General features: G+C 48.3%; 1 protein-coding gene across 3 annotated transcripts in view; it reads right to left on the bottom strand.

Moving 5' to 3' along the window:
- Positions 1–21915, bottom strand: part of LOC131668240 (protein slit) — a 62309-nt gene that overhangs the window by 31162 nt on the left and 9232 nt on the right. For all 3 annotated transcript variants that reach the window (XM_058942246.1, XM_058942248.1, XM_058942247.1), the window contains exon 2: positions 7378–7747. In XM_058942246.1, the coding sequence (XP_058798229.1) occupies positions 7378–7619 (242 nt within the window). In that variant the 5' untranslated portion in view covers positions 7620–7747. The remainder of the gene's footprint in view (positions 1–7377; positions 7748–21915) is intronic.

The raw sequence follows: 21915 nt of genomic DNA, 5'->3' as shown, positions 1-21915 counted from the left end.
ATTTTTCGGAACGGCGCGCGAAAATCATTCGGCAGCAGCCAGCTCTTAGCGTCCCGCGCGACGGAATTATGCAAAACGAGTTTCGCCCCGCGGAGAAGAGGGGAAAAAATGTCCCATTTCTGGGCGAGCTTCTAAACGACGGCAAAGAGATGGTAATTGCGTTATCAAACTTGCTCGTGCGACTTGTCCTATGTGTACACGGAGGCAGACGACGAGGCGAATCGATATCCTGGGCGCCAAACTCTTCGGCGCGACGAAAAGAGATAAGACAATAACTGGCGACTGTCATTGGCGGATCACTTGGCTCTATATATCGAGTATATCTCGTCAATGTCTTCATACTAACAGATGGTCAGATCAATTTCCCACAAGTGCATGCTTTTCTGTTGAACGCGAACAATCAAATACCACTATCTTGAACAACAAAATAATATTTGGCTTTACGTCTTTCTACAGATAAATCTAACAAATACATCTGTAAAAAGACGTAAGGCCAGATATTTTAACAAATATTATTGCTCAGAAATATATAATTCCTACAAAAATATTTGATTTAGAACACCTTGGAGCAATTATTTTGTAATCGAATTTCCGGTAATTTTTCCAATATACAATATTTTAGGTTTTCTGTTGAGTGAAAACAGCATGATGCTAAGTAAAGAAACTTTAAGAAATCGCGCAGAATCGATATCCGCACGGAACGAAGCCGTGGTCGCGCGGTCGAGGCTATAATAATTGTATTTATTCTACTTCTTTTTGCAGTGGTGGACTCGGCGAGCGACATTTTTGCCGCTTATGAAAGAGTTCAAATAGCTAAAATGCCGAGAATTCGTTTATTTTACTTTTTTCGCTGCCCAGGGCTCGAGGATAAATAAGGAAAAGCAGCGCTCGCTCCGCGCTGTTTATGATTTTTCATACGACGGGCACGCTATATACCTACGCGTGCGCTAGTCGTAAAAAATATTAAAGTTTTGCCTAAGTATTTCTCTCTCTCTCTCTCTCTCTCTCTCGTGCTGGATTTCCGAGCGTAAAAGTCCTGTTTACCGTGGCGCATATAGCGCTCCTAGCAAACATTTCTCTGTCTGTCATTCGTCCACCTTTTTTTGTTCTATTAAAATTTCAGCAAATTTCCCTCCTCCGGAAATCCAATATTGCTGCGCGCACAGGACATTTACATTCATCACGCGTCATTGATGAAAGTGTAAATTGCAGGTGTGCAACATATATTTGCACTGTCATTCACTCGTAATTTTGTATGAATGCTGTCGATAAAATATAACGATTACGAAATTGCAGGCAAGAAGCGAGTTTCTTTCGCTTTTGTCTATACTTTTGCTATTGCAGAAATCGAAAGTTCCAACTGGCAAATGGAATGTGTTTGGCGAAAAATGACGGAACACGAAATGAGCATAATCGAATCGAAATCGAAACGGCGTTGTCGCATGCAAAGACGGCGCGCGCAAATAACAATGTTACAGAGAGCGAGACGAGGTGAAAAATATAATACAAGCTAATATCGGGAACAAAGTGCATGTATATATAAAGATGAGGGCGCAATACGTCTACGTCGTTTCTTTTCCTGCTCCCTCTTCTTGCTTTTCGCCATGTCGCTGTCGCGCTACGCTCTCCTCCATGGAAGACGTGACGCACGTAGCAGCCGACGGGGTGTATCCGTGCCAAGCTTGCTAAAAGCCCGTAGTTCGTCCAATATACATGGGAACGATGGCGTGTAGCGGGCTTCTAATTTCCCATGCGCAAGGGATAGGGTTGCCGCTGCTAACGCGGCCAGAGGGAAAGGAACGAGAGGGGGGACTAAAGTGGGCATCGAAAAATGGTGAGCGACGTGCAAACATCAGCGCGCGCATCTACGCTCGAGCACATCTGACTAAGCGAGTTTGATAGAAAGTAATTGAAATATCGATTAGACACTCGATCGCGTCGAGCAGACGCATAAATTATGCCCGCCTCTTCTCCACTATCGTGCGCGCGCTCTCTCGCTCTCTCTCTCTCTCTCTTTCTCTCTCGCTCACTTTTTTACGACGACAATGCTCCGCGGAGATTAGCGCAAAAGTGCAAACTTTTGTAACGCGAACGTTTTCCGCGCGCGCGCCTGGCTTTGTGATTTATTTTTGCGCGCGGGGATTTGCGTTAAAAATTTTTTTTTTTGTTTTTTTGCTTTTTTTATCTTTAGAGTGCTGGCGCGAGTCTCTCGCGCGCTCGCGCGACATCCAAATTTGAAAGTTAAACATTTCACGTCCTCGCGGCGCACTTTCGCTTCTCTCGCGCGTAAAAATCAAAAGTGGCTCTCTCGAGTCCAGAAGTGCCGGTGATCGAGCGACCGCGCGCGACGTTTAGAAAAACAAAGTACAAGTGTGTTGGCCAGCCGTCCGCGACATTAAAATTTAAGCGTTTAAGCGTTGACTTAATCAAGGCGTTACTCGGCGCAGGTGGGAGCTGAATGTGAGAAGTTGAATGCAAATTGGCGCGCGCGCGCGCGCAAGAGAAGCGACGACGGCGGCAAGAACGCGCCAGGTTGACCAATTAGCTACGAGCTCGGACAAATTAAATCAAGCAATGTCTGGCGCGTCGCGCGGATGTGCGCACGGGTGGCGCGGCGCCGCGCTAAGCGCTCGGTTAGTCGCGAGTTCGCATTTAAAATCCGGGCCCCCGAGAATGACAAAAATGGCGTGTCGCGTTATCGCATTGCGGGGCAGGCGGGAACAAAAATAGAATAAAAATGCGCAGCGGCATCGTTGTAGGTGTATATACGGGGACAAAGAGCGAAAACAATGGGTTATATCGTACGTGCTCACGCGGATGTCGCTAATCCCTGCTATACTGCTTTGGCACGCACGAACAACAAAAGCAAGAGAGACAGAGAGAGACAGAGAGAGAGAGAGAGAGAGAGAGAACCCACGCACATTACTGCATACACACACGTACAGATATATATGTATTCGCCCAGAGAGATATATCGAATCGCCGCATATCCTAATACATCGCTCCGCGCGGCGCATATGTCGCCCGTCCCCAAATTGTTATATACTGCATATATATAAGGAGGGGTGAAAGACGTATGTACGTGTGAAAAGGGGAGGCTCTCGCGCATTGCGTTACAAATTACTTATAATTGCACGAGAATTTTATGTTGAAACACGTGCAACATAGAGAGAGAGAGAGAGAGAGAGAGAGAGAGAGAGAGAGAGAGAGAGAGAGAAAGTCGATCGATAGCATGAACATACGTTGCGTCACGTAATGCGTCAATAATGTAGCCTTTTCGTTTTTAATCAAGAGCCAGTGAGGCGCACGCACGAAGGGCTTTGCGCTTGTATATATCGAATTATTGCGCGTTATCACGTAAATAAACAGTTTGTGTGCTCTTGCCTTATTAAACAGATGTGTAATCCAATCTACGTATGCAAATGGAAAGCGTTTAATCTTCCCCTTGGCGCGTCGCGTCCGCGTACACATAGAAAAAAGCCTCGTAACCTGATTGGACAAGTCACGTGACCGATTGCCCCGATCAATCAGCGCTGCTTAACCATTAGGACATTGTGATGTCAAAAAAAAGCTGAAAGAGAGAGCGAGAAAACCGATTGCATATATGCATGAAATCTCCCAGCCGTGTATAAATGTGCGTAGGTTTCCGTTGGTTTATCGAATATACTTCAAACCCTACTTACACCTAACGTGGCGTTTTGTTTCAGACCAGAGAAAAGATTTAAAAAAAATCCCTTGCAACGAGAGAAAAAGGTTAATCTTGAAGGTGGCCTAAGCGGATTTGGCGTAAAGCAAGAGGTTTTAAATCCGCATACTTATCGCGAGAGCGAGACTTGCAGCGAGCAGCTTACGGAAGATGGAAGGACTCAAATCCTATACCTTAAGGCTCATACAAATGTGAGTAAACATTATATTTTATACACGGAAGAGTATCAACTTTCTCTCTTTCCAAAAAGTAGCCGTAATAATAAAAGCGATATCTTTTTGCGTGCGCGTGCGCGTGCGCACGTGTTTGTTTGTGCATACGCATGGTCGAAAGAAAAAAGGGGTGAGGTGGCTCTTGAAAACGTTAACAAACTGAAGCGCGCAGCACAGGCACACACTCGAATATGGGGAAGAAAAGAAAGAGCAGCTCGGCTCTGGCAGAGTAGAGTCCAGGGAGCGAGAGAGCAGTGCTGAATTCATTGTCGGATTAAGAGAGAGAGAGAGAGAGAGAGAGAGAGAGAGAGAGAGAGAGAGGAGAGAGCGCAGAGCGTCTGTGTTTACCCTGCCCGCATGTGCGCATGTGTTATGCAAGGGGTTCTCTCTTCACTGACGTTTTTCGGCCCTCACTCGGCCGTACGACGCCTAGACGTTTTATCTTTTCAGAATTGCAGTCTACACGGGGATTCTCTCCCTGCCCCCGACAAATTGGATATATAAACGCCTTTAATCCTAATTGCTCGGATCTTTTCTGCAGCGCTCATTTTTCTTCTACGCGTGTTGCAAGTGTAAGCTTCGGCCAATGAATTTAAAACTTGACGTGGAAATCGTTAAAAAAACGTATTTTCCCGTGGGTATAGGGCGACTTGATATAAGGATAATTTAGGGTAGAGACTGCTAGACCGAGCACTGGCGCACAGACGCGACAGATGATCAATCTGAATTATTGGATGCTTTGCGGGGATGCAAACATGCGGGCATATGCCGCAAATTTATCAACATTTTCTCCAATCTATGTATAATAAATTATTCGGCCGAGACTTTTTTCTGACATTACGCGAATAATGTCGGGCGTTTTAACGAGTTAAAAGACTGTCGAACAAAAGGGCTTGAGTTATATATCTCGTCGAAAGCTTAAAAATTTTAAGTACTTTAAAGACGAGCCAAGCTTTTCTTTTTTCCTTTTTCTCTTAATACGAAAATTTATGACGACGCGCTTATTAAAATAAGTTATTTATTGAAGAGGCACAGTTGGAAAGCAGATGACGACGTTTGACAAATATGCCTCCTTAACGATCGCGACCTTATAATTCACTTGTTTTTAATGCGCATACGATAGAAAAAGGCCATAGAATATAAAGTAATAGGCGCTTTCATTTTAGTCTTTTTTTATCAGCGGAATAATGGTACATTTAAAACGTCAAAGTCCAAAGGCACGAACGAAGAAAGGAAGTTAACAGCCTTGCGCGAAAAGTACGACATCGTTTTAAAATTTAAATTCAGGGTAGGTGAACCATGAGAGCTTGCACGCGCGTATATAAAAAAGTTTTTGTTGAAACCGGTAATGAGAAAAATTTTCCAAAGAAAAATAATTTCTCAAAAATATGCCCGAGAGCGCGAGCACAGGGTCCCTTTGTTGGACTTTTCGTTACGAGGCGGAGACTGGGAAAGGCAACTATTCGGGAACTCGGTGTCGAATGTCTGCAAAAATACTCTCTCTGGCGAAAAATTCGGTGGAAAGAGTTGCGACGACTTTTTTTTTTTTCTGACGCTCCTTCCTTCTTACACAGCTGGATAAACTCTGAAGATGAAATGTTGAACTCCGTCGTTGGGGCGGAAATGGGGGGAAGGCTCCAATTCAAAAGATTTTTCCTCGCGGCAACTTTTCGCGCGCGCGCGTCACGCGTAATTTAACTTTGACAGAGAGACACTTTCCATACCACGTCTGAGGAAAGTCAAGGCAAGTTCGACGATGTGTTTCAAGTTTGCCACGTGCAGGCTAATGACAAAAACACGCGCGACAATGTTGAGAGCATCGATAAAGAGGAGAAAAAGGAAAATACATTAAGAAGTCTTGTGGGAAGAAAAGAGCCATCAAAAATTCAAAGCCGTAAAAAAAAGACGAAACGACCATGGACTCTCAAGTGGATGTCTAACACGGAAAAAGTATATCAGGCAATTTGTAGTTCGGACCATAATTACGAAGCCATTAGCGATGCTTCTCCGATTTACAGGCGGCTAAGTAGTGTGTCGCGATTGGTATCGGTGAAAATTCTTTCGTAAACAGCTTCATTTTTTTCCCTCTGCCCCCGCAGACGACGGTCACCAATACATAAAATGGACGCCAGCCGTCTGGACGACGAGCCGTTCCGCCTTTATCTTATCGAGTTTTCGCTCTCTCCTCGGATCTGTCGGCGGGATTTTAGTGGCGATGCTACTTTCGCGCTTCCATTTTCCTCCTTGCAGCTTTTAGCCGTTCGTACGCGTATTCCGCTTGTTTCTTTGTCCTTTTTTTCTTTTTTCCTGTTTTTCTGTTTTTCTATTTTTTTTTCTTCGTAACCAGCGACTTTACATGATTTGCGGTTCGGAAATCGAACGCCACGCGGAAAAGACTGTAATTTGTACACCGCGTACAGCAATGATTGGTCTGTGACCCCGATTTCTCTCCGCGCGTTAAAAAATTTGTAAAAACCAACACGGCGCTTATAGAGGTGAGCGAGCGATCGACCACTACCGATTACGCCTTTATTTACGCTTGTCCCGCACGTTTTCATTACGTTTAACCGATCGATTTCCAACGATAAATCCGATTTATCGTCTCGCTTCTCTCCCGCTTCCACTGCGTTAGACGCGCACCTTTCTATGTGTATAAGCGATAGCAGATAGAGATACCGAAACCGCGCGAGTGCTACCCGCTGCTATATAACGAAAAGAGGTTTTCGTCTGAACAATATAAATGATTACCGGAGCAGAAAGGCCGTTTTCGATTATCGCCACGCGGAGCAGTCATCAATTTTCCATTTTTGGCGCCGAAGCATTAAGCGCGCGGGCATTATTCTTTAATCGAAATGTCCTCTCGACCTTCCATTACGAATATTGCGCGGCCTTATCTCTGGTCCGCCGGTCACTTTTAGCTTAGGCAATAAAAGGCGCCGATAAAACAAATCAAAAATGGGAATGGAAGCCGCTCGGTATCGAGCTGCAAGATTTGTAATTGCTGATGTCCGAAATTGCAAGCTTCGGCAAACGACTCGTATCGTTGCGCGCCACTCGAAGCGTGTGTCGCAAGTGCGGGCTGGTGGCGCGAGGGAAAGAGGAAAATCGAAGTGGGAGGCAGAGTTTAACGAGGCGTCACCACACACTTTGCAACAACAAATAACTGGCGCGCGTCTGTCTGTAGCCGAAACGAAGGAGAGGAAAGAAAGCAAAGGAGCCGGCGAGGGGGCTGGGTTATCCGCGTCACAGGCAGACCGCATAACAGCGACATCCGCGGAACGCGAGCCGTGGCTGTATATAGCCTAGCTGCAGGAAGAAGCACCGAGTCGAGTGGCGGCGGCGGCGGCGGCGGCGGCGGCGGAGGAGTAACGTCGTTTGCCGACTCTCCAATTGCACCACGTACATCTTGAGAGCGCGACACGGCTTGGGTTTATCCAAACTCAAGGCACGCATACTCACAGTTTCTCGGCGAGAGTGAGGGCGGCCAGGTTGCCGGGCACTTGGGTGAGTCCGCGAAGCGCGCAATCGAGCTCCTGGCCGCCGCAGGTGCAGGCCCACGGGCAGCGGACCCCATTGTGATTGCCAATGGTACCAGCCAGAGCCGTCTCCAAGCCACCTTCGCCTAGCGCCCCACCGCCCGTCAACAATAGCAGTTGTAGGCTAACGAACGCCACGACGATATCCACTCTTCTTAGCTTCATCTTGGCTTCTTTTTGGCTTTTCGTCGTTTGCTTTTTCGGGATTCGCACTCCAGAGGCAGCTTGATCCCCTTTACGAGTCGCTGCTTCTACGTTCGGTTCCTCGCTCCTTCTTCCTTCTTCGCTTCTCGCTGCAACAGTAAAGCAAAGAGAGAAAAATGTTACTTGAGTTTTCCGTGCTTCTCCTTTGGAGGGCTTGTGTCGTCGCGAGTTCGCCCGAGCTTTTACGGGACTTGATTTCGGGAACACTCTAATTTTTAGGGTGGTTCGTGAGGAGGCTATAGAGACGCTCGATGCTGTTAAGCTAGCGAAAGCGAGCTTTGGACGTTAGCAGTCGGTTCTCATTTTCCAGGATCGATAGCTCTACCTCTCTCACTCGCTTACTCTGAAAGCCACCACTTTCGCAAAAGTAACAACAAACAGACCCAGGATATGGGTCACGCTCGGAAATTTTCGTGCGCGCTCTGCAGAGAGAGAGAGAGAGAGACAGAGAGAGAGAGACAGAGAGAGAGAGAGAGAGAGAGAGAGAGAGAGAGAGAGAGCTAGAAGAGCTGACGTCGAGGAGATTTAGAAATTTCGATGAAAAGTTCTTAAAAACTTGATGAAGGAACGGAGGAGTTTAAGTGGCAGGACCGGTTCTTTTCGTCATTTATGATAATCTTCTTATTGTAAGCCGCAACGATCATTCCAGCGCGCACTTTCTCGGGGATATCAACCATTTTATTCTCTCTCTCTCTCTAACAGCCGAAAGATTTCGAATAATTCATTGAAATGTTGACGCCACGATTTAGCCGAAGCTCTCTCGAACAAGAGGTCGACAAAAAGAAAGAGGAAAATTTTGGGTCGTCTCTCACCCTCCGCGGTGCATAATCAAGCATGAAATGAGTGAATCCCACGGGTGAACGCGCTCGCGCGCCTGCGTCAGTTGCAACTTGAGACGTATTAATCAAGCTTAATTACAATGCGTATCGGAGCTACTATCGTAGCTCGGAGCCATCTGTACATGTATCAGTGCGCAGAATGGCAGTGGCAAGCCAGTTTGCGGCGAGCCTGCCTCGACTTCGTAGCCGCCGAGAGAAGAAAGCTTGCTGTGCAAGGCTTTCACCTGTTACCGCGCGCATCACCTACGAACGAGCTGCATCGATTAACGTAGCCTTAGGATTTGAAAGTCGGATTATCGCGTGGGGGCTTTTTGTACAAAAAGAAACGAGTACAATGTTCTTTTCGTAGAGGTGTGCAAGGAAAGAAAATTGAAAGAATAGAGTTCGCTTCCTTCATATAATCAGTTTAGCTTGTCCGAATGAAAATGGTTTTAATAACTGAGCAACGGGTTTCACGACCGTAGACCGCTTCAATCGTAAGAGACTTTTTTAAGCAAGTGCAAAAATTACTTTAGCTTTGTTTCAGTTAAGAGAGTCGAGCTCTTTGAAACATTATTCATCCAGCGTCTTGTTCTTCGTAAAGACTCGTAAAAGTATAATGAAAATGAGCGCAATCATGAATTACAAAGAAAGAAGGGATACATTGCTCCACTTGGACCTAAGCCTTCCGATTGGCTTTTGTTCTCTCGGATAGATAATTTCACATGCACGCTCGTAAAAACGTTTGGATGCATTGCGCGAAATCCCGACGTAACGCCCTCGCATTGCCGGCCATAAAGTGTCAGGCAAGAGAGTCGCGAATACTAAAAAAACACTTGCGAACGAAGCTTTAATAAACGATGACTTTTCGCGGGCAGCGTACGCGCGCGCGCATGCATTAACGGCATTTAAACTTTATCCCTTGCAAATGAACATTGTTATCGCGAGTTATATTACGCTCTCGCGCGAACGCGAGCGAGTAATAAAACATATCTGCATTTCAGAGAGAGAGAGAGAGAGAGAGACGAATTTTGCAGCAGTGGGATATATGCAATTCCCATCGCTGCGCCACTGCTCACAGTTAAAATTCAAATTTCACCCTTATAACAAGAAATCCAATTCCTCGTACAACTCGATTACTGTCGCGCGCACCTCTTGCGATGAATGAAAAGTAGAAAGCGATTTTTAATATTTCTTTTTTTTGGTGCGTGCGCGCGAGACTCTATGCTAATTGCCACGATGCTTATCTATACTCGATGTATACGGCTCTCGAACCCGTTATTAATGTCTCGCTTTGTGCTCTCTCCCGCTCTCCCTCCTCTCTCTCTCTCTCTCTCTATCTCTCGTTCGTTTGGTTGTTCGGGATTATTGATTTACAACGAGAGCCTATATAACGCGTTTTAATCCGTGGCTAGCGCTGTAGGTCTGTGCGCACGTTGTTTTCGCGCGACGCTTGAATAATCGACGATTAATCGAGGGGACAGACTATGCGCTTGTTTGCCTTTTGTGTTCGTGCATTTTTCGTTGTTTTCTCCGAAACAATGCAATCATAAGACTCTCTCTCTCTATCGACGTGAAAATGTTCCAGGTGGATTAATATCCATGACAGTGGAAACAATTATTATGATTATTACGATGGCGAAGCTCGGAAGCGCGCCAAAGGATACAAAGGGCCAGCGGTCAAAGACGTCCCTTTGCGCCGCGAACGCAATCTATTGCTCGCGCATCGCAGAGCTTTTTCCCTTGCTCTTCGTGGGCTGTACGTATCGTCGGACGCGTAAATCAAGATCGGCAATTAGCGAGAGGCGATTCGGTCGAACGAAAAACTCATCGGATCGTCGATTAATAGCCGAAATGAGCCGGCGCGAGCGAGCTTGCAAATCATCGCGACGCGTCATAATAATAATTGGCGCGTGGCCGAGGCTGCACTACAATCGAGCTGAGAGGGTTTCGCATTTGCTTTCGCCCCCGAAAATCGGTCCACTCCAATCAGGCCAAAACGCTCTTGGGGAATTTTCACGCCCAAGGATCTCCCAGCCGCAATCCCATTTAAACTTTAGCGAGCTCTCCCTCCAGCTCGCTCACACTCCCATTATCGCGCGGTGTCATCGCATTATTGCCGCTTCTTCTTTTTTCAAGCGCTTCGTCTTGCAGGTATATTATAAAGCGCGGAAGGATGCATGCAATGTCGAGTATGTACTCTACCGAGGCTTTGCACAGAGAGGAGAGAGAGAGCGAGAGTATGGTTCATGGACCGGCGAGAGGTCGCTGCACGTATAGAGTTAAGGAAGGGGGAGGTCACGTTTTCACGGGCCGTCTGTGACTTTGCATGTGGGTGTGTGTTGGCGAGTGATCGTGCACAACAGCCGAGGCCCCGTTTTCTTTTTCCTAATGCGCGTCTTTTTTCGCGGCGGCCTCGTTCTCTGTGTACACACCACTACGCGATCTTCCTCCTCGTCTTCTTCCACCTCGTCTTTTGGCAGAAGCTATCTCGCGAGAAGCAGTCGTCATATCATTCCTGCGGATCGCGCTCTTTGCAGCTCTCTTTTTTCTTTTTCGTCTTTACGTTGGCGGAGTGCAAAAGGGAACGCCGGGCAGGCAAACACCAGCCTCCAGCGCCATCCGAGCCGGGCAGAAGAGAAGTGGGAGGGGCGACGGAATTTAATGAGCTATGCGCTTTAGCTGACGCGTCAATTACGCGACTGATAAGGCCGCGCGATCGTGCAAAGGCGACATCGAGCGTTTCGCGTGCGCGCGAGTTGCGAAGAAATTAAATAAATAAATAAATAAACAAATAAATAAAGAAAAATGCTTCCGAGCCGGAAGATTGATGAGGCGCACGTAAAAAGTTGTTTGCGCGCGTGCAGTGCGGCTGGGATACAGATGCCGTAATTAGGCGGGTTTCTCTCCCTCTCTCACTGGCTTTTGCGAGCAGGCTGCGTTTTAATTAAACAGTAAAATTTCACGCGAGCTCGCGTTTCGAAAAGACACTTTGTCATGATACAGCGGGACGGACCGAGGGATCGTGCATTCGAATCGAAAAATTTTCCGTGCGCACGGCTCGGCTCACTGAATATTTACGTATGTATTGAATGTCAGAAGGTTTCTCTCTCTCTCTCTCTCTCTCTCTCTCTCTCTCTCTCTCTCTCTCTCTCTCTCTCTTCTCTCTCTCTCTCTCTCTCTCGCTACTTCCGAAGCTCGGAAAAGGATGAAAGTCCCGTCGCGGCAGATATATTGGAAGTTATTTGGGAAATGCTCAAATGATCGTTTCGTTTCAAGGGGATACGGCTTGGACTCGTTATTTTTGTCTTTACGACTGGTACATCGAGAAATAACTGGCGCTTTTATCTGCTTTGGTGATCGCTAGGATAGCCAAGCGTTTACATTCTTGAAAATGTTCGATGGCTTATCTTGCCCATAATAAGAAGTAGAGCCCCGCTGATGTGTCCATTGTGGGCGAGCGTCGAATAATTTTAATTAGACAACCAATCTGTTTGGGTCTGGCATCGAAGGCGCGGCATAGCACGACGCAAATATAATATTCTCGGCGGCGCACGGTAAACGAGAAACGAGACAATGGTTTTAACGTCGCGTATCGCAAGGTTAAACAGGCGTCGGGCGAGCGACATGACCTATTGAGCAGCAGCGCCGGGAGAGGGCTACGCGAACTAACGTACTTATCAGGCCACAATGCTCGCGGAGAGCCCCGAGATAGCCGAACAATGAGCTCCGCCAGCGCCCAAAGGGTTACTGCGCGCAGGCTCCCGTAGGATTAAGCCTTCCACTTTAGTGTCTGGCCCTTCCGCTCTGTACTCCTTCCCCCTCCGGCCGCTTGCGCGAACCCGTTTTGTTGCCGATTTCCTTGCTTTCTGCGCGTGGCCTGCGATCGATCCACGCCTACGCACGGCCTTTTAATCGTCCTCGCGTGACCATCATTCGCGAGAGCAGCGAGCGCTGATTAAGCGATTACCTCGTACGTTTTGTCGGCTGAACTTTCGGCTAATTGAAGCTGACACGATCACTCGTGGTACGTAGACGGCTACGTAGGCGCAGCTTCGCCGTTGAATATAATCCGAGGCAGGTTTTCTTTTTCGAAACTCGACTCTAATGGACACTCAACCGTCGCGTGCGCGACGAGGCCGAAGAAAATATAAAGCAATCTCGCGATGGGAGTGGACGATAACGCGCGCCGTTGGAATTTCGTTTTGGGCGGAAGATTGATTTTTTTTTAAGAAATATCGCTCGGAGAGCTAGTCGAGGGAGAGACGGCAGAGGGGGTTTATTAGGGGTGGATTTATGGAGGGTTGCCGGGGCACAGCTCGCGGCTGAAGGAAGAGAAGGCGAACGCGCGTGCGCGGCCCAGCGCGGCCCAGCGCGGCCCAGAGCGGCCAGCGAGAAATTAATCGAGAGCAACAACGGGAATTTCTCTTATTTGTTCGACGTTATGCGAATGAAATATCGCGCTCTCGATAAGAAGAATAAGTCGAGAGCGAGTTAATTACGCGAAGAGAGGAGAGCTGCAATTATGGAAGGAAATTGGCGTTGCGCAACGGACATTTATTGCGCGCGGCAAGATCCGCAAACTCGTTCCTAATATCGTCTTAATGGACAGTTTTGCGCCTACGAATAAAACGTTAACGAGCGCATCCCACTCTCGTCGCAGCCCCGACGCGCAAGTGTATATTTACGAGATATCTCTCGGAGAAAACACGAGTATAAAGCATACATTAAAGTTCGATGAAAGAACAGCAGCGGAATGAAGATTTTAATTAAGTAGAAAGCCTCATACTCATTGGGCCTTTTACCCCGGCTTGTACCGAGATACTCTTTAAGAGAGCATCTGTGCAGCATATAATTTACGGGATGAAATCGTTATTGAAAAAACGACCAAGAGGCGAGCTCATCGAAATCGCGAGACCGGATTTTCAACTTCACCTGACGCCCAAGCGGATTACCAAGCCGCTGCGCGTTGGCTTTCGTTCCGCCACTTTTTTTTGTCACGCTTCGCGCTGCTCTCCCAGATACAGCGAACGGGGGAGGGATTACTTTGCAACCAGCAGAAATATCGAAGGAATAAAAATCCGATAGCAAAGGACAAACGGTTTAAAAGCATACGCTTTACTGTTAGATATGCTTTCGAGACGAAAAAAAGGACAACCGCCTACAGATAGATGGAAAAGCGTTAACTCGCTCTCCGAGTGGCTCAAATGCTTTTATAAATAATGTGCTAGAGAAAACTACTTTGGCGCGTTTATGGCCACTCGTTTGTTTTACGGATATGCCCGCGGACACACGTGGCCCCACTACTCGAGCGCTCGCTGTTTTTTTTTTTCAATACCTTTTTTTCACTCCACCAGCTTATATTTATTGCAATCACAACCTACCTGGGACTATCAATCGTTTTAGCGGACGAAGCAAATTTTCTCATTTCATTACAATAATCCTTCGTTGGGAACAGTTCCAGTTGCTACGCGCGCAACGCAAAAGCTAACAATTTTTTTTGTGCTCGGGAGCTTTTCCCTTTCATTTGTTTTTCATTTTTAATGAGCAAAAGTTAGAAGCTTTGCGGACGATAGACAAAGTCAATGTGAAACATTTGCGTGAAACGGTTGCGTAATTTGTTTTTATTTCACGAGGACTTTTTCCCTCGTACGTGTGCTCGTTTTCTTTGTGGCGAGTACTGTTCAGCACACTGCCCAATCGAAAATGATAGGAATAACAACATTGTAAATTAAATTCGGATAAGTGATCCATCCCGACACGAATAGCTGGCGGCGAACAAATTGATATTCTTCGAAACATATCGATTACCCCGAGCAGCGATCGTTAGGACAAAAATCCATCAATCTCAAAATCTCGATCGTAAAAAATGTCACGTCAAACAAAAGAGAGACCCCCCAAGGTTCTGGAACTTTAACCTCGGAAAACCATGAATTGTCTTTCGAAAGAAAACCGAAAAATTGTTTCTCTCCCAAGCACTCATTCGTCAGCGCGAGCACAGCAATCGCACACACAAAAGGCCTTCTTCGTAGAAGACACGAGCGAGTCGCTGAAGAAGAGACGTTTGTCACCAGCCAGTCGCTCGATCGCAACTCGGTCAAGTCTCCGTGGTCGCATCGCTCAAGAAAAATCACTCGTCTGAAAGAAAAGCAGAGAGAGAGAGAGAGAGAGAGCCAGGCACGATTACTCGAAGCCGTGATCGCCTCGACGAAAAGAGAGGACAAGCTGGCTCGACCGAGAGTCGAGGAAAAAGACCGGACGGAACTTGGCCTAGCCGCACAGCACAATGGGCGTGCGAGCAGGAGTACAAACAAGTGCGAGCGACCCATTGATTCTGTTGTCATGCTAATTTCGAGGGAGTCGGCTGAATTAATAAAAATGAGCTCGCCGGCAGGGAAAATTGCCGCAGCCGCGTCTTTGTGTTCTGGCGACAAGGCGGGAAATCTAATCACGGGCGGGGGCTTTAAGTCCCCGGCAGCAGTTACGTCCTTCCGGTCTTAAGCCTCCGCGCGCGGAGAGTAATTTACTGCGAGCAGGCGAAAGGGAAGACGCAACGGAAGGAGGAAAAAATCGTACCCCGCCAACGCCGCCGTCGCCGCCGCCGTCGCCGCCGCCGCCGCCGCCGCCGCCGAGATCGAGGGACATTCGTGTGCACGCGGCGTTCGGAAGCCCCGTGCTCCGGACACATTTTTGCGGCTTGCTCGGCGAACGGAGCAGTCCCGATAAGATAAACGATCGCCAAGCAGCGCCCGAGCGATGCCCAAGCCGAGACCTCTCGCTCGGCCTGGACTAACGATTAGTCCGCCCGTTTCGCTTTCGATAACTCGCGCGCGCACTGTCCAAAGTATTCCGCATCGACGTGCTTTTAATGCTTTTCATGGTTTTAATGGGCGATCGAAATTTCTCGGCCGCCTAGGCTGACTGCGAAATGTCGCGGAACAAGCACGGCGCGCAATTACACAGGGCGACTATAGCGCGCGTGTGCCGCGCGGTGGCACAATGTGACGTGTAATTATTGCATACACTTTGTGTGTCACCTGCCTCTGGCGCGCGCTACTCTGTGCCTATACCTACGCCATGCATATTGCACGTCGAAGCCTTTCGCATTCTATAGAACTTGCGGCAGCGGACGTCGAGAGCCATTCAACTCGCAATGGCATATCGGAGAAAGACCCGCGAGTTGATAATTCACGACATCTGCGCGAAATAAAGTTTTTCCCGCAGGCATAGGAGAAATATATCGGGGGCACGCGTCTCGCTCGCGACGAGTAATAAAAGTCAAGCCGAGAATGACAAACTTGAATTTTATGTAAATCCGGCAAGTTTTTAAAAGTCGCGCGAGTGGCAGGGCGCAGGGCGCGGGGCGAAGGCGCGCCTTGTAAAAGTATCCGGGAAAATTTGTGCCCGAATAAATCAAAGCCGCCGCCGGCGGCCCCGCGCGGGGCGGGAATTAGACACGGAGATCGCCATCGCGACGGAAAAAGTATAACACGCGACTGCGCCTCGAATTTCGATATGCCAATTAACACGCGACCGGCAATCGTAATAATCGCGTGCGTTTTCGCGCGTGTGCCGAACGAGACGGAAAAGAGCCGATGAAATTTTCCTCCTTCTTTTCCCGCGGCTTTTCTCCCTTTACGAGCTTGCCAAGGTGATGCGTAATCCCGAGCGCCCGAGTTTTGTCTTTTACGAGAGCCAATTACGGCGCAGCAAAGTGCCGATGGACATTTTTGATCCTCGTTACTTTCTTTGAGTGCTTGTTTATGGGCGCTGGTGCGAGGCTCCTTTTTTTTTGCTGCCGCCACCGCGGACAGCTCGCTGCGAGAGTGTCAATGTGTGCCAATTGTGACGCGCGCGCGCGCTCGAGAAAAATTACGCTGCAATCCAAGCGCCGACGATTTCGTACGCGCGCACGAGAGCAGAAATAACATTTACGTAGCAAACAGGCGCGACAAGCCCTCGAGCGCCCGCGTAAACAAATTTCAAAAATATACATGCGCGTCGCGCATCGTCACTATTATGTCAGAAGTGATTGTTGGGGCATCCGTCTGCGAGGAGGGGGGAGGGGGAGCGCGCTTTTTTTCTCGCTGTTTCTCTCTCTCCCTCTCTCGGTGTGTATTATCGTTTTCAGGCCTAAAATAATATTGCCTCGCGGGCAGAAAAACACGTCGACGCGAGAGTCTCTCGCGCGTCAACGGAAACGACGTAACGAGTTGCACCTTTCACCGCGACTCCTTGCTTCTCGCGCCGGATTCTACCATACGTCCTCCGCACTCTTAATTGGAGGTAAACGCGCGCAGCAGGTTTTATGACGAGTGCGCGAATGCGAATCTCCTTTTCCTTTTGCGAAAATATCGATGAGCGCAATTAATTCCCTTGCGCCTGATTATTTTACAGACCTCGGCGGCATAATTGGTCGTGGAGTGAGGGGGTGAGGGGGGGGGGGGTGCAGGGCGAGTAATTATTATTAGCACTACGTCGAGCTATTTACTTTCCTCCGGCGCGGAGTCGCGAACCGCCTATGGCTAATTAATGGGTATTCTTGCGACCGAGAGAGAGAATTATTAACGTGTTCGATCGTTGCGTCGCGCATTTTCAAGCCCACGCGCGTCTCCATTTCGAAAGGGGCCTCGGCGTATCCCGCGTCTCTCAAGCACACGTTTCCGAATTGATCGAGACGAGCGTCCATTTGCCAGCGTGAGAACTCCGACTATTGTTTCGAAATGAAGCATCGACGGAACAGCCAGCCTCGTCGTGAAAGATCGCTTGCAAAACCGGCAGAACTTTCCCGTCAAGCGCGCGAGAAGAGGCGTGTGCGTAATGAGCTCGATCGAAGCATCGATATCCTCGCGGCTGTTCTCGTTATCGCACTTTTCGTGTCGCGCTCCCCCATCCCCACGCTGTCTCTCTCTCTCTCTCTCTCTCTCTCTCTCTCTCTCTCTCTCTCTCTCTCTCGCCCGCCCGTAATAACCAATCAAGCTTCGCCTACGCACGCGCGTATGACGACGACGATTCTTCCGCGCGCGAGAGCCTATGTAACACACACCTACTGGCCACTTTTTCCGTATCGCGTCCCTGTCTGCGCGCCTCTTTCAGCGCGATTTTTCGTGCCTGCGCTACCTTTTGTGCTGCATTCGAATGGACCGCAGCGATGAATGCTCCGTGGAAAAATTTATCGCCGGCTATTTATTAAATTGGCTGCGTTGTTGCCGCAATCATTTTTTATCCCCATACGCGTACGATGATTCTTTCTTTCTTTCGAGAACGGAGGCGCCCACTGCTCGATTCGACGTGCACGGAAATTGACAGCACGAAATCGTATAATTAGGAAAAATTCCGTCGTAATCGTGCGATCAATCAAGCGTCCCACTGCGCGGCGCGGCGAATCGGACTTTTATCAGTTGTCACGAGAGCGCTGATGTCTCATTTGAATGCGAACGCTCGACGGCGACTGGGACGGCGGCAGACAATGCACCATATAACTGCAACCAATTTTTCTCGCTCCCGGACAAGAAAGTACACGCGGAATGCGCATATGTCTCACTCAGTCAAAGCTTAACGATTCAATTAAGCGTATAGAGTTTATCGCTAAAACACATCGAGCTTTCTGACGCTCTCGCGCGGGATTCGCGTAGACACACAGCATCAACGTATCTCTCGCTTACTCCGTCCAATAAAATAAATTGTCCGCAGCAGAGTAGAGCCCGGGGTAGGTATATATTGGCAAAGCCAACGCGGGGAAAAAGAGTCGCGTCTAATAAAACCAAACTCCACTCTCTTTTCCAGCCGTGCTGTTTACTTTTGTTTCATTAAGTTCACGCATCTCCGGGCTTATTGCATTGTGTCTGGGTTTGCTTTGGCCCACTGCGCACGATATTAAAGCTCGCTCCGTGCGGCTCTCGTTATTCTTAGCCTCGATATACCATTGCGAACAAAAAAGTCAGAGTGAGAGAGAAGCCTCGAGAAGCTTTGCCTCGGCGCGGTATAGTGGTGATAAATCAAAGGCGAGCCATTGGGTAGGCCAGCGGCAGACGAGTTAAAATAAGCTTACGCGCGAGCGTGCACTTGAGACTTAATAAACTCTTCTCTCGGCCGGAAGGGGAAAAAAATAACGAATAAGCCGCCAAATTTATTTGCCTAAGAGTCGTATTACATTCGGCGAAGGCGTCACAGGTACAACAGCAGCAGGTTGCGCGCGTTGCGCTAATTGAGTATTGTGTCCGCGAGGAAGATCTTTATGCGCGCATATATGCATGCACGCGCGGAGAGAGGCGGCACGTGATGAGCATTGTACTGCAGGGCGGCAGCTAGCGAGCTATGAGCGCTATACGCATTTGAATTGGAATTGCTGTGCAATTTCGCGTGTAGTCGGATTACTCGAGTTAGCACCAACCGCGTCTCGCGAGGCTTTAGTACCTACCTCGAAGCTGCGTGGCTTGTATTTCTCGTGTGATTTGGGGCGGGAAGGGGGGACTACCCCGTGGAATAACACGCGCGCGCTTCGGTGCCTTATCTGTCGCCCAGTTTTCTTATCTTTTGTGGGGAAAGGATTCCGCCGAGCACGACGTCTTACTGCACTCTGCAGTTTGCTCTGCTGTGCGTGAATCGACGCGCACGCGCGCGCGCGCGCGAGGACTCGCGTCCCCTGGAAATGTCGAGCTGCGTGTACTCGTCGCTCTGTTATTTCGTCGTGAACGCAGCCTAGCCGAGCAATATTATTACCCGATAGCGATGAAGCGGCAAGCTATCAAACTATCGAATTCGACGCGGTTCGCTATGTGCGCTAGTTGCGCTGGTGATCGCCTTTGCGAGAGCTTTGGTATATGCGTGAAATGAAACTGTAACGGGAGCATCGTGGCAAATTAAGACAACAGTCGCTCCATTGCCGCTTTTTAATCCTCTTTAAATCCAATTAAGTTGCGTATAAATCACATCATAGAATTTCCCCGCGACTTGAATCTGGTTAAGTGGAAAATGGAATTTATCACGCTAATAAAGTTGACACTGGTCGGAACGAGCGGCGCGGATATAGACGTCTCAATCGACGAATGAGCCATAAAAGCCGTATGCATATATATTATCAAAGAGTTATACGCGCGCACAGAAGCCCAGTTCAATTATAAAATCGCAGAAGTCGCCGGATAGAAAGAGAGTGAGAGAGAGAGAGAGAGAGAGAGAGAGAGAGATAGCTAGATAGACACTCGTTTATTTAGTAAGAGTAAGAGAAATACGAGAATGCGAGTTCCCATATATTAAAGGAAACGTCGAAACAGCGGCGGTATGAGAATGTGAAAATCCCGAGACGAACGGAGCGCGTATATCGCCAAGTCGCTTTGACATGAATATTCGTGTGCTCGCTCGCTCCCACAAAAAGACGTTTCACTCAAAGTCTGCCTCGGCGCAGCGAATTTTTATTGAGACGTCGGAGGGAGAACTTTGACGTAGTCGTTGTTTTATTGACAGCTGCGCCTGCAACCCCCGCTCGACTCTCGCTCGTTCTTTTGGAAATTGAACAGCGAACGATTCGACCCAGATACATCCTTCCAGCTAGCGCCAACTTCGTTACCTCTTTATTTAGGAAAAGAGAGATAAAGGTGAGAGCTTAAATTGTTGAAGAGGATGCGCTTCTTGCGAGAATTTATTGAAATGCGGAAGCCAGAGAGAAACACAGAGAGAGAGAGAGAGAGAGAGAGAGAGAGATAACAGCCTTCGTCTTCGTATAAATCTACAAGACGAAGCTGCTGTTGCTCACTCGCTGGCTCGCTTCTCGTCGTGTGTATGTAAATCGTATATTTTTGTTATATCCTGTCTTAACAGCTTGCACGAAACGTCCGATCTTATGTCTTTTGATGTTTGACGTTCCAACCTGTAACTCTCATTTCTACTAGAACGTATTCTTTGGCGCAAAAAAAAGAACACTTATTTTTCACGTACGGGTTATTTTAGAATGATGGATGTACAATGCTATATATTTTTACGTGACGGACACTCGATGGCGAAACAACACTCGCTACCCATTTTGAAAAATGCGATTTGCCTTTGAGAAATCAATACGTGCCACTTCGCTCGTTTTCTTTATTAACGAGCGCGAGGTAGATTCAATTTGATCATACATGAAATATCATGTCGCGGCAGGCGTCAAAGGTCCGCGCTGTACCTCGTCACATCGAAACTCATCCGGTGGAAAAATCAAAGCCTCTCGTCGTCGGATTAATTAACATTGCCGGGACGACAGAAGTAGGTGCGAACGACATAAAGCCGCGTGCAGCGAATAGCAGTGCTAGCAGCGGATGTTAGCCTCATTCATAAATCACCACGTCTCTCCGCTCTTCTCTATTTCGGTGTTTGTGGAAGCTAGCCGCGCGCGCAGTGTTTTCCCCGGCCATCTGTCGCGGGCGACGAGCGCACACCGCATTATACTTTCTAATGCGCGCGCCACCGGCTTTTTCGGACTTCTTCTCTCGCCCACCGCAAGTAATATACTTGTCGAAGCTGTCAGCCTGCAATTTCCTTCCGTTGCGCAACAGTCGCGGCAACCTCCGTATCCGCGCGATTACTCAAACACACAGCCAGTGCTTGTATACAAAAAAAGAGCGAGTATTACGCAAGATCTCTCATCTCTCTCGCTCTCTACCTTCCTTCACTCGTGCGCACGTGCGTCCCATTACCGGGGAGCTGCTGAGCTGTTTGAACAAACGCGAAACTTGGGATCCGCAGCGGCAAGCGCGCTTCTTCATCTTTTTAATATAAACCGCCCTGCGCAAGTGTCTGCGCGTATTTACCGCGCCGTAATTAACGCGGCGATCAAAGCCTACCTCAACCCTTGAATATTACGTATGTATCTCTCTCTTGCGAATATCTGAATTTTCGCCGTGCAAACACGTACCCCGGCGTTCGTGAAATTTTGATGATCGGCGACGACTACCGAGAGCCGAGGATACGCGTGTAACCGGCGAAGAAATTTCCCGTGAAATTGCAAGTGCATATCAAGTACTCGTGCCAGGTACAATTTTTCTTATTTTTTTTTTTCTTTGCGAGAGAACGAAAGTCGCGCCGTGCGCGAAGGCCGCCTATTTCAGCGGTAGGGCAAACCGTGCGCGGGGGGATGTGCACAATGGAAGTCGCCCGCCCTGCGATAACATTGATTTTTCATTTCGCGCTGCAAAGTTTCGTAATGTAATTTCTCGCTGACGAAATACTCGTTCGAATAGCAGGCGCGCAATGTCGTCATGAAAATTCTTGCGCGAGAGAGAGACACGCTGATAATTGATTGCGCGCGAGTCCCCGTTTGCCGCCACGGCGCACAACACTCGTCGTTCAAGCACCGCGCGCGCATAAATCATTCGTCTGCATAAGGTGCGTACGCTCATCAAGTGTAAAAAGGCATCGATATCGATCGCGCGCGCATCTGTACAGGTTGTCAAGTCAAATTGCAGGGT

This window comes from Phymastichus coffea, unplaced genomic scaffold (assembly GCF_024137745.1).
Source record: "Phymastichus coffea isolate CEN01 unplaced genomic scaffold, Cenicafe_Pcof_1.1 PCOF00075, whole genome shotgun sequence".
Lineage (NCBI taxonomy): Eukaryota > Metazoa > Arthropoda > Insecta > Hymenoptera > Eulophidae > Phymastichus > Phymastichus coffea.
Note: the sequence above shows the minus strand (reverse complement) of the source record. Positions and strands in the feature narration are given on the sequence as shown.